This window comes from Cavia porcellus, unplaced genomic scaffold (assembly GCF_034190915.1).
Source record: "Cavia porcellus strain 051 isolate PalLab524CR breed Dunkin Hartley unplaced genomic scaffold, mCavPor4.1 scaffold_11, whole genome shotgun sequence".
NCBI classification, from domain to species: Eukaryota; Metazoa; Chordata; class Mammalia; order Rodentia; family Caviidae; genus Cavia; species Cavia porcellus.
The window spans coordinates 34,433,542-34,449,699 of record NW_026947494.1 but is presented as its reverse complement, the minus strand read 5'-3'; the positions used below and the strand labels follow the sequence as shown (position 1 = coordinate 34,449,699).

Here is a 16,158-nt window from a genome sequence, read left to right as displayed (position 1 = left end):
AAGAAAAAATGATTCTAAGTTTATGAGCAATTCATTGTGATGTCATAGATAAAAGATAGATAAATGGGAGGAAGGGAATATGAGATGCAACAGAAAACTGGAAATGTACATATACACTTATAGTAGAAACACACTATATTTGCACAAGAAGTATAGTATTTAAAGTACATATTTGTACAATTTATATGTGCATATTATTTTCAACAATAGAGTAACCTTATGTTCAGTAAGTATATATTCTCTGAGCCACAATAATAGTAATAATATTATGTACTGGTTATAAAAATAGTTTTAATCATCAAAATGAAGCATATTCAGACAGAAACAATCACAATAGAATGGATTTCTCCTATGAGTGACCTTCCCTGTTTGGCTTATTCTCTAGATGCACATATATTCTGGTCTCTTCTCTTTCTTTTTCTCTTTACTTAGACATAAGATAATACTAGAGTACATATTTTCATTTTTGTTACGAGTTTTGCAATGTATTATGTATCTTGTCAGAATTTTTTTAAAAAATAATTTGAATATTTTATAATACCTTCCTTCGAGAAGAAAAAATTAAATTGCTTTTTGTTTGTATCCCTTGATTTATTCCACTATTGTTCAGTATCCGACAGCAGGTTTAAAACCTTGGATAAAAGTTGACATTGTTTCAAAGTGCAAGATTAAAAGAATGTCAAAAATATACTGAAAACACTGAGCAATTAAAATATTACACTATGAATGGTAGTAATTTAAACTTTTGTTGAAAAGTCATGTTTTGCTCTGAATTTGGGTTGAAAAACTAGTCACTGCATCATTTATTGGTGTGATATTGTGACTCACGCTATCGACTTGCTAAGCGACTGGAAGGAAGGACATTATTGAAATACCCCACAGCAGAAGGACACAGGTTTAAGTGATCAGGCACCACAGCTTCAAGCGGCCTTGCAGTTACTGTGAGGCTAGGGAGCAAGTAACATAATGTACTACTACGTTAATGCATTGTTTCAAATTGAGAAGTTTAGAAGTTTAAGTTAAGAGACTCAGCAGGGAGCCACACTTCATACTTTGCAAACATCTTCATACTGTGCAAGAAGAGGTCAAAGAGATTTTGTGAGTGCTGCACAGGCCCTGGAGACTGGTGGGGGGCGGGGACTATATGCAATACAAGGGAGGAAAAGGTGCTTGCTCTTTCTCCCTTTTGCTCTGGCTGCTCTTGCTGCCTGCCTTGAATTGTGGCCCCAGAACCATGCCACCTTACCTTTAAGCCAGCTTATGAACTGAAACCTCCACAAACAATGAGCAAAATAAACCTTTCCTTCATTCATTTTGGGTGTTGGGTATTTTGTCCCATCAAGAGAAAAGTAGCCAAGATACGTACTAAGAAAGGAAAAAGGTTTTTCCAAAACATGTTGATGAAACCATGATATATTAATCACCAGATGGCCAGTTCCACAAGAAAGATTCATCTTTCAGGTCTTTAAAGGTTTGCATATAGCCCTCAAAAAAGAAATTATATTCATACACAATTGTCACATGAAATTTAATTTTCACTTACAATTAGTAAAACCTAATGAAAGAATCAGAAAAGGAGTCATGTACTATACATGCATTAAATTCCTAGCATGGCTGAAAAATTTGACTGGCCACTTATAAAAATAATGGTATCACAAGAAAATAAAGCGTATTTATTTAAGCAAACTAGCACAGCTATCTTTTTGTTAGAAGATAAGCTGCAAGGTAAACATGAGGGTTTTTTATTTCTAACCAACAATACATCTCTTCAATCACAATACAACCTTTTTAAAAAGTAAAGAAGGCACATCCAACTCACACTTACTAGCCTAATTTCTCAGTGTTCTGGTCTCAGCTTCAACCTCACACCTGATCAGTCCCTCAAATTCTGAAAATATTCTGCCCTGCCTATTGGAACCTGCCACTTAAATATCAGTGTATAATAAAGTAGATTGCTTTAAGAGCATAAGCACTGATGCAAACAACTATATCTCTCATGTGTTCTTATAAGAAGAAACTTCCATCAACTGTCAAAAAAACTGGACTTTAATTTTAAAGCTTCTGGCAGTGAATCAGGTGGCTTGGAGAGTTCTTCATAACAATTATACATGTATTCCTGTCAAACTGCCCCAGATAGGTAGTAGCAACTAAGCCTATCAATGTGCTGGCTCTATTTTCCTGCACTGTGTTCCAAAGAGAATTTAAGGTCACTGAGAATGAATATAGGAATTGTGCCTAAAATGACTCAGATGTCAAAATCTTCAACCAATGGTAACACAAAGTTTGGAAAAGGACACAAGCAATGAGCACTAAAGGTATCCTAGCAGCATGGCCTGAGCCTCAGAGGATCTGGGCTTAGACAATAGACCAGTAGCCCAGGAGATGTTGGTACTGGGCACCCAGAAAAGTGTCAATCCCAACTACCCCAGTTGAAGGGATGGAAATGATGCTGCACCAACCTCCACCAAACACCAGAGAATCAGAATCAACAAGGTTTGAGTTCAAATAAGGGATAGAACAGCAAAGAAGCAGAAAGATTAATAGATCAGGACGTCAGAATTTCTTTCTTATTGCTGTTGCAGGGTTAGCAACTGGTATTTATGAGTTATGTGAGAATTGCACATGACATATTGCCCACATGTCTTTAAAGAAGTTAACATTTCTGAAATTAAAATAAAAAGAGTTTGAAGTTAGGGACAGAGGAAGCAGCTGAGTCCAGGAAAGGAGGCAAAGAGGGATCAGAACTTGTGTTCCTGGGGAAGGAGAGATGGCCACAGGCTACCTTTTGGGTGTTGGTAAAGCAGATGTAGGTCTCACAGAATCAACTGTGGCACAGAATGTAAGCCTTTTAAGGGGAAGAAGGAGAAGCTAACACCAATTCCAGGTAATGTGTCTCATAGGGGCTTACTAGGATCAGTACTGAAGGTAAAAATGTCAGGAATTCACAGGGACGTTTTGTGCTCAGGATCATTTTAGCCTGGACAGAACTAAATCTGCAGGTAAAGCTATCTTTGGGGGCCGAATAGGACAGTGACTAATAGAGTGTATTTAGCTCCAAAAAGGATCAGAACCTCCTGTTCTTCTTCTCTGAGTTCTCAATTGTGTATTTTCAGTGTGTTCTGTGTATTATGTTCCCTAGGTTTATCAGAGGAAGAAATCCAAACCATTGTCAGGATTGAAACAAAGAAACGTTATGTATTTTTTACGAAAAAAAAAGTAGAACATCACAGCACCACTACCAAGACATCTGAGAGCTATGAAGGTACTTGCTTGTCCTGCATGCGCCCGCATTACCTGTAATTTAGGAATCAAATATTGTATGTGAGTGTGCTATTTTTTTATTTTATTTAAAGAAAGACTATACAAAACAGAAAAAGGGTAGAAATAATACATCTTTCAAAGAAAAAATAAACAGTAAGAAATCACTAGTTGATGATTACATATTTTCCTCTTAAAAATAGTTGTGTGAGTTACAAAAGTGAAGCATATAAAGTGGGGATTCAAACAGCGAGACTGCAAACAGTTCTGTTCAACTATCCAACAAAAACTTAGTAATAAGGTTATCAATTCTATACACTTAAACGTACATGCAGTCATCCATGCCATCATTTATGTTAAGATTAAACAAACCAAATCAGGCTACAATCACTCTGAGCAAAGAATAATAGTATTGCTGGATTTCACATCATGACACTACAGAATCAGCACTGGGTACTGGAGTGTCTCTTTTTCTTCAAAGTTGTTGTTCATTGCATCAAGCATTGTGAGATCAGTTCTTGTAAACTGTTTATAGGTTCTATGCATGCATGAGTCTCAACATGTATTTCTATTATTTCTATCCTTTCTATATTAGAAGAAGAAATAAAACAAAGCAAGACAAAACAAAACATTTTCCTATAAAAACATGAAATGAAAAAATCATATAAAACCACTGTACAAGGTGTTCTACAATGGTTACTGTGTTGTCTCTTGTTATCTTCAATAGAATTGTCTATATCATCAGACATAGCATAACTGAATATAGAAGTACATGAAAATATTAATAAAAACAAAACTTTGTAGATAGTATAAAACTTCAAAAACAGGTAATAATAAAACCAGAATGGGTATTGTAGTGAATCGTCATCTTTAGTGTAGTTGCTTATACTCTCAGACTTGATACTATCAATCATATTAGTTTTGAATAAAATCTGTTGATACCAAACAGCAATCAAACAAACCAGATTTTACTAATATCAGGGTAAAACCGTATAAGTTATACAAGGCTCCAGATAGTTAATAGGAAATTAAGGATGATTACTGTATTATATCCTGTTATTTTGGGTATGGCTGTCTGTGCTCTCAGATCTAGTGCAAGTAGACAAACTGGGACAGAATATAATCTACCTAAGAAGAGTGATGTAAGTAATGTGGGTTTTAAATCCTGGTACACTATTAACAATATCCTTTGCCTTCTTTTTTAAGACTATTCCTCCCCTTTACTCCCACAGGGTGTACTGTGCATTTTTGTATCTTACCACCTCCCTCAGTTTTTAGATTGGGGGTGCAACCTGCTATTTACCTAAGTGGTTCCGAACCTTCTCCCTCCTGGACTTGTATTCCTCAAGTTGTATTCCTTTACCTATTAAACCCTATCTTTCCAACCTATCTATAGGTGTTGGTCAATTTACCCCTATTACTCTCTGGTTCCCTGTCACATAGAGCATTGTTTTCTCATATTTGATCTTCTGTCCAGGTTAATTATATTTCCTATAAAGAGCATCTCAGTGGACCCTACTTCCTGATCTACTCTGCTTGTGTTTCTCTCTTTTTTTTTTAGTGTATCAAGGCCATCTAAATAAGAGATTATAGCCAACCTTCTCTCTTGGTTTCTGTTGTGCTCTTTTTCTGCCATTAGTTGTCTGATTTTCACCTTCATTCCACTTTCTGCTCCATTCATTGAGGCCTCTCTGCCACTGTTCCTGAAATCCTGTTACTTTTCTCTCTCTCAAAATGTCCTTCAGTGTTCTCTGTAGGGTTAGATTGATAGTCAAGAATTCCCCCAGTTCCTCTTTGTCTTGGAAGCATCTGTCTCTCCATTAATTTCTAGAGAGAGTTTTTCAGGGTACATAAATATTGGCTGGAGGTTATTTTCTTTCAGGGCTTGGAATACTTCGCTCCAAGCTCTTCTTGATTTGATGGTCTGTGTTGAGAAGTCTGCCATGATTTTGATGGGTTTCAATATAAGTGATCTGTTTCTTTTCTCTAATGGCTTTTAATATTCTGTTCTTATATTGTATTTCTGAGATGCTGATTATTATATATCTGGGTGTGGCTCTGTTTTGGTTGTAGGTGGCTAGAGTTCTGTATGCTTCATACATCTGAATATCATTTCCTTTTTCTATGTTTGGAAAGTTTTCCCTAATTATTTCTGTGAACAGCCCTTGTAGTTCCTTTGTTTTTACCCCTGCTTCTTCAGTCACATTCTTTATTCTTAAGTTATAGATCCTCTTGTTGTCTTCTAGCTTTTGTATTATTACTGCCTGTATCATTGTTATTTTTAAGAAATTTTTCCTTTCATGATCACACATTGCAAACCTGTCTTCAAGTTTTCATAGTCTGTCCTTAGTTTCTTTCAAGCAGTTTTGCCAGCTTTCAATTGAGTTTTTTATTTCCTGGTAGTCTCTTTGAATCTGCTTCATGTATTCTATATTTTCTTTATATTCTTCATTGAACATTTCTCTCCTTTTTTTGTGTTCCTCCATTCTTCCATCTGTGTCTTCTTAAGAGGTGCTTAGCATTTCTTTTATTAATCTACTTATATCTTGCTTTACTTGATTAAATATTTCACTTTTGAACTCATCTATGTGGTCCCAAAGAGTAAAATTTAGGGGATGGTGCTGCTGTTGCTGGTGGCATAACAGAAAGTCAGAGCCCAGAGCTGTGATGGACAATCCAAGAATACCTTCTGCAGGGTTAGTGTGGGGTGCTGTTTCTGGTATTTTCAAATTCACAAAAGTCAAAGCTGATCATGTGGTTGGGGTCTGAGTCATTCAATCTACAACACTCTGGATGTTTTTGGTAGCCTGACCACAGCTCCCTGACCCTGGACATCTCCCAATTATTGTGGGATTTCAACCCTTGGAGCCCTGAGATGAAGCTAACCTATAGCTACTCTGACCCCTAGCTTCAGCTGGCCCCTCCCTAAAATGATATCCAGTTAAGCTCCCTCTCCAGGGGACATGAAAGTCACTTGGACTGGAGCCACTCATCAGCTGTGGTAGAACACATCATCTATTTCCAGGAGAACATGGCAGATAGATAACAGCAGCTACAGAGACTCCCAGCTTTGGTTCCAGGAATGGTGTTGTGTGGGGAGTACTAAGCAGGGAGAGATATACCCTGCCGACCCAGGAATGAACTAAGCTGAGAGAAAACAATCGGAAATGCAATCCTGGTGCTAAGATTGGAATACCTGAAGTATTGGTGCCGAAGCTGGAACCCCTGCCTCTGGAAACCATGGCTTGAATTTCCTGCCACCACCGTTGCATCTGAATTGGCACAGCAGGGATAGAGACACAAAAGCTCTGAGAGTGGGAATCGGTGAACTGAAATTGAGAGCATAGCTGGTGGGGAGATCTGCATTGACCTGTGGTGAGTGAGAGGAATGGGAATCCTTCTATAGACTAGGAGGCTCCAACAGAGAACTTTCTGGGACTGGGCAGACTAGCTGGAACTGGACACTTCAGTGACTTCAGTGACATATTCCCCTCTTAAGTGGGATTGGTGGGAAGTGCTTTTCCTGGGTGATGCTGCAGACTAAGACCCAGTAGGCTAGACCAAACTGGGCCCCTGCACTTGGCAGTGCACCCTAATGCAGTGAAGCCTTCAGCAGGTTGATGACATGGAGGGGAGGACCCAGCATAGGCTGCCCAGGTCTGTGTCTCCCTAATACACTGCAGTGGATGGGAACACTTAGCCGGCACGACTCAAACAAACTGTAACCAACAAAGAAACAAACTGGGCCTCCTATATACACTTGTATGGAAGGAACAAAAAGTATGGGAAGAGGGAGCAACAAGAAAGGGTCCTCAGTCCCCAATCCTGAGAACACTGATCCAGGAAAGGTAAATGGAAAGGAGAATGAGGACAGAAAACATGCAATATCAGGTACAGCACCAATAGACATAAAGCAATATCTTCAGGACCTCATAGACGAGTTCACAAGTGAAGTATTTAACCAATTAAAGCAAGATATAAGTAGAATAGTTAAATAAATGCTAAGCACCTCCCAAGAAAAAAAACAAGTGGGATGGAAGAATAGAAAAAAAGGGCAGAATCATTTGATGGAGAAAATAGAGAAAATGTAGAATACGTGAAGCAGCTTCAAAGAGATTACCAGGAAACTAAAAACTATTGAAAGCTGGCATAACAGCTTGAAAGAAACTAAGGATAGATTATCTGAACTGGAGGGCAGATTTATAATGTGGGAGCATGAAAGGAAAAACTTCGTAAAAATAACAAGGAAACAGGCAGTAACAATACAAAAGCTAGAAGGTGATAAGAGGATCTATAACTTAAGAATTAAGAATGTAAAGGAAGAAGCAGGGATACAAACAAATGAACTACAAAGGCTATTCACAGAAATAATCAAAGAGAATTTCCCTAATATGGGAAAAGTTAAAGATACTCAGATGTATGAGGCATACAAGACCCCAGCCACCTACAACCCAAACAGAACAACACCCAGCATATAATAATCAAAATTACAGAAATAATGTAAAAACAGAATATTAAAAGCTGCCAGAGACAAGAAACAAATCACTTACAAGGGAACACTCATCAGAATGACAGCTGACTTCTCGGCACAAACCATCAAATCACAAAGAGCGTAGGGTGAAATAATTCAATATTTGAAAGACAATAACCTCCAGCCAAGATTGATATATCCTGCACAACTGTCCTTAGAAATTAATGGAGAAACAAGGTGCTTCCAGGATAAAGAGGAACTAGGGGAATTTGCAACCACCAATTCAACTCTACAGAGAATACTGCAGGACATTCTAAAAAAGAAAAATACCAAGACTCCAAAAACAGTGGCAGAGAGGCCACAGTGAATGGAGCAGAAAGTGAAATGAAGAAGACAAACTGACAACTAATGACAGAAAAAGAGCTCAACAGAAATGAGGCAGATAAGGTTGGATGGCATGAACAGCTATTTTGGAGAAAACAAGACATCATAATAGCTATTGCTGATTTAATATCATCTTGAAGTCTCATCAAGCTTTTGTTCTTCTGTCTCCATCGATCTTAACATGTTGTGTCTTATTGGATTTTATTATATGTGATAATATAAACAAAAACTTTGATACACAAGAAGGTAATACAGAAACCATTGTTCATTTTCTGTTAGTTGATTCTAAATACCCTGTAATACTGTCATTCTCTTGAATGGCTTTACATTGTCTTGATATGTATGATGCTACAGTATACTAAGTTATACTCAAAGATTTCAAGGAAAGAGACACTATGATAAATACTTTTATGTTGGGATATCTTATGGTAAAACACTATTTTGCTTAAATGGTTATGTTCTGACCTGTGCTGTTATGTTTTTATGTCCTCTTTTATCTCAATCTCCTTTTTTATTATTTGTTTTTTATTTTTATCTTTTTAATTAAGGGAAAAAATAAATAAAAAATAGCAGGATATATTATAGTAACCCACTTTGATTTCCTATTAACTTGATTTAAAACCCTGTATTGCTCTCACCATCTTGTTTTGACTGATTTTACTCTATTCTGTTTTGCTTGATACTACCAAGTTCACAAGTATAGGCAACAACTGTGAAAACAATAAGATTCATTATGATGCCCATTCTGGTTTGACTATTATCTTCTTTTGAAGTCCTGTAATGTCTCCAATGTTTTGGTTTTATTGGTTTTGTTCTTTACTGTTTTGTTTAATTTTATTGTAACTGATAGAGGCAATTCTTTTTAAGATAGCAAGAGGCATTATGATAACCATTGTTGATCACCTTGTATCCTGTTTTTACATTATGTACTATGTCCATCCTTTTGATTTGACTGACTCTGTCTTGCTATGTCACATTTGGTTCTATTCTCTTCAAAAAAGTAATAAGAACTGTGGGAGTAATAAAACCCAAAATGTGTAATTGTAATTGTAAAAAAGAGAGGAAAAGAAAGTGCTCTAAAGGATATAACTGCATGTATATTTAAGCATATAAGATAGATAACCATACTACTGAGTTTTTTGTTGGATCATTGAACAGAACTGTTTGCAGTCTCACTGGTTGAATGTCCACTTTTTATGTCTTAATGTTGTAACTTGAACAACTATTTCTAAGATGACAATATGTAATCTATTTAGTGATTCCCTACTGTATATTTTTTTGAAATTCTGTGTAACTTGTATCCTTTTTGTTTTTTTTTCTTTTTGTCCTTAAATAAAATTTAAAAAATAAAAAATACATAGATAAAAAATTTTAAAGCTCACATCATCTGTTCCACTCCACAGGCACATTTCTCCCTGGAAGCCTCTGGAATTACCCACCCTCACTGTATCTCTGTAGATTCAATCTTTTGCATACTGTGAGCTGGGAGAGAAAAAGAGTGCAGTTTGCAACCTCCTTGTTCTGCATTAAGATCAGTCTCCTCCTTTTCTCTGTGGCTCTAAATTTCCCTTCAAATCTTTCCTGGTTCTCAGGGATCCACCTCCCTTGTTCTTCCCTACATTACTATGTTGTAGCATCTGCATTTCACATCTTGGAGAAATTGATTTGTTGCTGCTCTGCTATCTTCCTGGAAGATCTTAAAATTCTTCTCCCTTCTTTAAGTTTAAAAGCATTCTATCATTTTTTCATCTACAAATGAAAGTTTGTGGCATGGCTGCTGTTTAACTGGCTACCGTAAGCTATGTGGTTTATGTCATTGTGGGGTCTAAGGACTTAGGTTAGTATAAATCAAAAGCTAGCAACTCAAATAGCAAAGACCAAAGTAGTCAAGGACTATGTGAAATGTGAATCCCAGTTCTACGTCTATCAACCAAGCATTCCAGGACAAATTACTTTCAGTTTCAGTACCCACAGTGTAACATATCTACTTTATAGAATTCCTGTGAGAATTATATAAAAATATGTGTGTAAATTGCTGACATATACCATATGATTAAGAAATAGTAATATTATCACTGTTAACATTGCTGTTCTTAACCTCCATAAGATGATAATGAATTTTCTTGCTCTTCCATTTAGCTTGCATATGGGAATTACATATCTGTACAATCTACTTCTCTGTCCTGTGCATATAGAATTTTCTGCAAAATATAAATTTTCAATAAAATTAATGGGCAATTTTCTTGAAACATCTTGAAGGTTCAATTTTGCAGAAAGCGGAGAAATCCATATCCCTGGTTCAAGGTGGGAAGAGCGGATATGCAGCAGCTTTGGCATGGGAGAAAGGAAACGCCATTCCAGATGAGAAAGTTCTTTCTGAGTGGTTAGAATCAGTGAAAGAAAATCCTGCTGTGATTGACTTTGAGGTAAGATTAAAAAGCATCAAGGGTATGAGAGCTAAAGCTGTTTTCTAGCAGCACAAATTATACATTGTGCAATTTCTTTTCAATTTTCTTCTCAGATAACAAAGAAAATGTTTCTTTTTAGGATGCATGCACAAAATACCTATTTTTAAAATGTTAAATTGTATATCATCTACTGCCTTTTCTATTCAAACAAGCATTCTGGGAGTATTTAGAATTCATAGCATGTGTGAAATTCCACAAAAGGGAATTAGTGAATAAAACTGCACAAAGTTGCCTAGAGTAGTATCTGCATTTCCCTATGGATACCATAAAGATTTAGTTTCTGTGGGTTTTTTTTTTTTTGCAAGTCTTTATTTGGTGAACACTTTTCAATCTTCATTTATAGTGCTGTAGAATAAATGGAATTTGAGATCCATTTGATTTCCTTTCTCTGTTAATCATTCATTCAGCTTGCCAGTTTTGTATTAATTACATAAAAACTGATTTTATGTGATTTTGTTATTTGTATAATAAACTTCCCAGACATCAATCACAGGCTATTTAAAATCAGTTTTGCATAATCACATCTTAAAAGATCTCCAAAAAAGTTATTCTTTATTTAAGTTGAATGATGATAAAAGAGCTCAGTCATTATAAAAAATAGAACTCATTTACAACTAGTATGAAAATGTATTGAGCAAACTATATAGATTATGTCAGGAAAAGGAAACACAATTGCCTATTTGAGTCTTTTAAATCATGTGTTATACTAAATGATCATTTCTAGCATGTTTTAAAATGCTATTGAGATAAGTACTGGTTTGCTTTTGTTGCTGTTAGCTGTATTATTTGTTACTGTAATTCATCCTACTGGCAAGTTCAAAGATTCATTTTACCCCTCTTTGCATTTTTTCATCTGGCTCCATGCTTGCATCAAATTTAATGAAATTTCAACCGACCATTATTTTATTATTTGCCTGACTCTTGGCACCCTACCTCCAAACTTTGAGGCATGCATTTGATGCTTAATAAATACTAGATGCTAGTTAAATTAAACAATTGTCACATTTGGCTGCTTCAGTATAGCTGCAGAGGTGAGTTCTACGTAGAGTGCCCTGCCTTTTGATAGAGAGTTTATCCCCACTGGCTAACAGGTAGCTCAGCTACATTGTGCATAGTTCTTTTGCAGTTTGAGCTCTTCCTGTCCTTACCTCTCATTCCACTAAAATGAGGTGGTTCAGTGATGACTGAATATTAACAAAGGGAAAATGACTGGACCTCTTCTCTGTTGTCTGCTCTTAGCTTGCTCCCATCATGAACTTGGTCAGAAACATCCCCTGTGCAGTGACAAAGCGGAACAATCTCAGGAAAGCTTTGAGAGAATATGAGGCCAAGTTTGATCCTTGCCAGTGTGCTCCATGCCCAAATAATGGCCGTCCCACACTTTCAGGCTCTGAATGTCTCTGTGTGTGCCAAAGTGGGACTTATGGGGAGAACTGCGAGAGAAGGTCTCCGGATTATAAATCTAGTAAGTGCTGGTAATCTGTCTTGGGTAGGCATCCTCCTCCTCCAAAAGACTTTTTAGGTTGTTCAATTAAAACCAAATTTATTAAGTGTCCATCATGGACAAATTCATAAGGAAAATAGACCTTCAAAAAATGAGATTTTAAAGTTGAAAAACACAGGTGTTAGTCTGAATTGTAACATACGAAATGCTGGAGAAATTAACTAACCTATACCACAATCATTCACTCATAAAATTAAGGCAATACCACTATGTAGTTGACGCTTAAAATATGTATGTATTTATTTGTATGTTTTGTAGTATATAAAAATATCTAATGTGGCATACTACCTGGTAATTATCAATTAAAATAAACTAAAACTTGTAATAAAAAGCATGGTGCTATTGTTATAAATCTCTAATATACTATAGTATAAAGGGAAGATGGTTTTTTAATAAGGAGTAAATTAAGCCACAAGCAAAGTTTTTGTACAGGACTAAGTAACATTCACAATTCAAAATTCTCCTAAAAGGGGATGAGACATGAAATGAGAACATCTTCTTCTACCTTTAAAAATAATTTGATATATTTCTACAAAGAAGACATTCATATCTATACATATATGTGTGTACATGCATGTACAGATGTAAACATATATGTATGTATTTCTGATAATGAAAATGATTCATAATTGTTACCATTTCATTCAGGTCTTTGGGAATAGAAACAGAAATCGGGTAATGTTCAAACTCCTCTCGTGAGTAGTGTCATTCATTCCTACTATAACCTTATACTGTTCTACACAACAGCTGATACAGCTAAGTGAGAAAACTAGGTCAGCCTGGATTCAAAGCCCAAACTCTCACGTGCTCCCTGATGGCCAGGAAGTCTTCTTTTCTCCCAGATGCAGTGGATGGAAACTGGGCCTGCTGGTCTTCCTGGAGTGCGTGCGATTCTACGCATAAGAGATCAAGAAGCCGAGTGTGCAATAACCCTGCACCCCAACAAGGAGGGAGACACTGTGAGGGGGAGGACCGGCAGGAGGAGCACTGCACCTTTTCAATAATGGAAAATAGGTAACGGGGAAAAGAAAGGTGGAGTCATTGCCCCACGAGCAGAATTTGAACAGTTATTATCATCATACTGCCAAGTTAAGAAATAATTAGAATTTTGCCTGTGCCAACATAGCATTTTAGTGAAGCATTGAGTCAGCGGCTGTCTTTATCTGTGAAAGTAGTATTTTATTTTCTCTATTTAATAAATATATATGTATATAACACATACATGTGTCTACAGATTGTGCATGTACGTATACGTGTTAATATAGTCACACATTTATCTTTCCCGTTTAGAGGTGAGCCGTGTATCAGTGATGATGAAGACATGAAAGAGGTAGATCTTCCTGATATAGAAGCAGATTCAGGGTGTGCTAAGCCTGATCTTCCAGAAAATGCATTTATTTGGGTAAGCATCCTGATCTTCACTTTTGGTTTGGAGTTCAAAAAACTAAATTGAAAAATATTTTTTTTCTAATTAGAGTTACTTTTTTCCTGTTTTAATGATCTCTTGCTACTATAAAGAATGTAAAGTGATATTTACAAATGCTTTGGCCTGCTTTAATCTTGACTTTTCTGGAAATGTCACCATACCTGGTTGTTAGACCACAGGCAGTAGATGATTTATAGTCCAGACGAACACTTAGTTCATATAATGTTGATATATTAGTATGAATAAAGAATACAACTTCAACATGGATTACTTGTTGGATTACTTGTGAGAATCTGAAACTATGATCTAGCTATAGCTATGATCTTTATTACTGCGTCTGTGCAAGTCAATGTCCTCATCTAAGGCATATATTCAGAGAAATAAACTATACTTGGTTAAAAGCACTAGAAGTGTTGATTCTGTATTGTCTTAGTAGATCACAAATCTCTAGAATCTAAAATAGACAATATGATTACAATGTATCTTTTAATTCCATCTTTTTTCAATAAACCACAAAATGTTTCCATGCTTTTTATAAAAATGGAATACTTGTTGTCAAATATGCCTCTGGCATTAGATATAAATCTTTTAGGAGATACCTAATACTTAAAATTGATCACAGAAGGCTGGTTATTATTCATTTTACATTTCTTAAACCTAGTGAAACATTTAAATTAAATGTATCATAGCTATGGTCAAAGACCGAAAAGCACTCTGTTCCAAATGCCAGCGCATAAATACTCTTGGACCAAAGTCTGGGTTAGGTGTCTTTCCTATTCATCTGTCTTCTGCCCATGTTTAAAAGTTACGAGGTGTGATACAAAAACAATTTCTATGCCATGCTTAAAAGTTTAAGGGGAGAAAATATTTTAGAGGGAAATAATTCAATCAGTCTACTCTAGAATAGAGGTCATCAAACTCACCAATGTTCTGGTGAGCTTGTTAAAGCACAGTTCACTGAATATGTTTGCATAGTTTCTAATTCAGTAGGTCTTGGGTGAAGCTCAGAAATATCCATCTGTAACAGGTTCTCACATTCTATTGATGCTGCTAGGTCAGGAGTTACACATGGGAAAGTAATCCTTTAGAGGTGGATTCTGCAGACCATAACCTAATGGTCAAATGAAGTCTGCTACATTTTAAATAAAGTGTTACTGCACACAGGTACATTCCTATATATGTACCATCCATGGCTATTTTCACACAGTAATAGCAGAAGTAAGTTATTGCAACAGCATTTTATGACCTGCAATTAACTATCCAGGCCATTTGTAACAAAAATTGCTGGCCCCTGCCTTAGAATATCATCTTCAGAATTACATCTGTAATTACAAACTACATGCACAACCACCTAAATAACTTTTAAAATATTTATATCACCTGCACACAAAAACCATTAAAAATATTAATATTTTAAGAGATCCTTTTGATAGCGCAGCTGATAGAGCAGAAGACTATAGTGTAATTTTAATTTTAGAAACATGCAAATGTCCTACACAATGATTCATGAGTCTTATAACTTCCTTTACAAAATTATATTATGTGTCTAAGCCCATTTTTTGCTGCTATAACAAAATACTGTTCTTTATGAACACTGGACGATTTATAAAGAATAGAAATGTACTTAGCTCACATTTCTGATATCTGAGAAGCCGAAGATCATAACATGGCTCATGACGGGAGCCATGATGCTGTGTCGTGTCATGGTAGAAGGATAAGTGAGTGCACAGAGGATAGAGGGAGGAGGAGGGGGAAGAACTTACCGATTTATCAGGATCGTGCTCTTCATCCATTCACGAGGTCTGTGTGTAGCAGATGGAAATAATACATTACATAGATGTTTTTTATTCTATCAGAGTAAGCTATCCATACGCTGTGAAGAGCAAGTTTTAAGTTAAAAAATTATAGTCAGTTTAGAGCAGCAATGTAGTGTTTAGAGCACTACAGGCACAGTTGTTAAGGTCTTGTGTAAATATATGGGAGATGTGCAATAAAAGACACATTGCTATGGATCTCCCTCAAAATACCTTGAAATTCTGTATCAATATTTTTATTCTTTTTTTGTGCTTGTTGTTGTTCTGTTTTTAAAATAAAAAAAAATTGCCTCTTTCTTTAAATGCATGTATGCCATCATTCTTGCCATTTTCTGAAGCAGTACTGGAAGTCCTCTTCTCTGGGTTTCTTTTCTCATGTTATCGTGGCTGTTTCAATGTCCTGAATCAACTCAAACACTTGGTTTTCATGTCCATTTGACTTTGGGAAAGAGCCCGCAATCATATGGCACTAGATCTGGTGAATGAGACGGATAAGGATACACAGTGTCTCTATGAACCTGCCTTTCTGTTGGGTGACACTTGCCAGCGCTATTCCTCTAATGCTTTATCACTTTGTAAAGACACTGAGAAAAGGGAACTTATAGAACTGCTCCAGAAAGTTACCAGAATAACTGGGCAAATGTGCTCAAAGTAAGAGGAGATATTATGAGAGGGACAAGTGGACATGTGACTTTTACCACAATAGTTTTTTTTTTTTTTAATGTAAACATTCATTGTATATGTTGATCACAACTCATACATTGGATTGTGGAGTTGCCACTCAAGTGTCAGGCTCCAGGCTTGATAAATGTGATAAATACTATAAAAATGGA

The 16,158-nt window shown here is 36.2% G+C and overlaps 1 protein-coding gene across 5 annotated transcripts in view; it reads left to right on the top strand.

The window, feature by feature from the left end:
* Window positions 1–16,158, top strand: part of C6 (complement C6) — a 78,839-nt gene that overhangs the window by 44,021 nt on the left and 18,660 nt on the right. For all 5 annotated transcript variants that reach the window (XM_013152915.2, XM_013152917.2, XM_013152914.2 and 2 more), the window contains 5 exons: window positions 3,140–3,262; window positions 10,373–10,539; window positions 11,821–12,046; window positions 12,928–13,099; window positions 13,376–13,487. In XM_013152915.2, coding sequence (XP_013008369.1) covers window positions 3,140–3,262; window positions 10,373–10,539; window positions 11,821–12,046; window positions 12,928–13,099; window positions 13,376–13,487 — 800 coding nt within the window. The remainder of the gene's footprint in view (window positions 1–3,139; window positions 3,263–10,372; window positions 10,540–11,820; window positions 12,047–12,927; window positions 13,100–13,375; window positions 13,488–16,158) is intronic.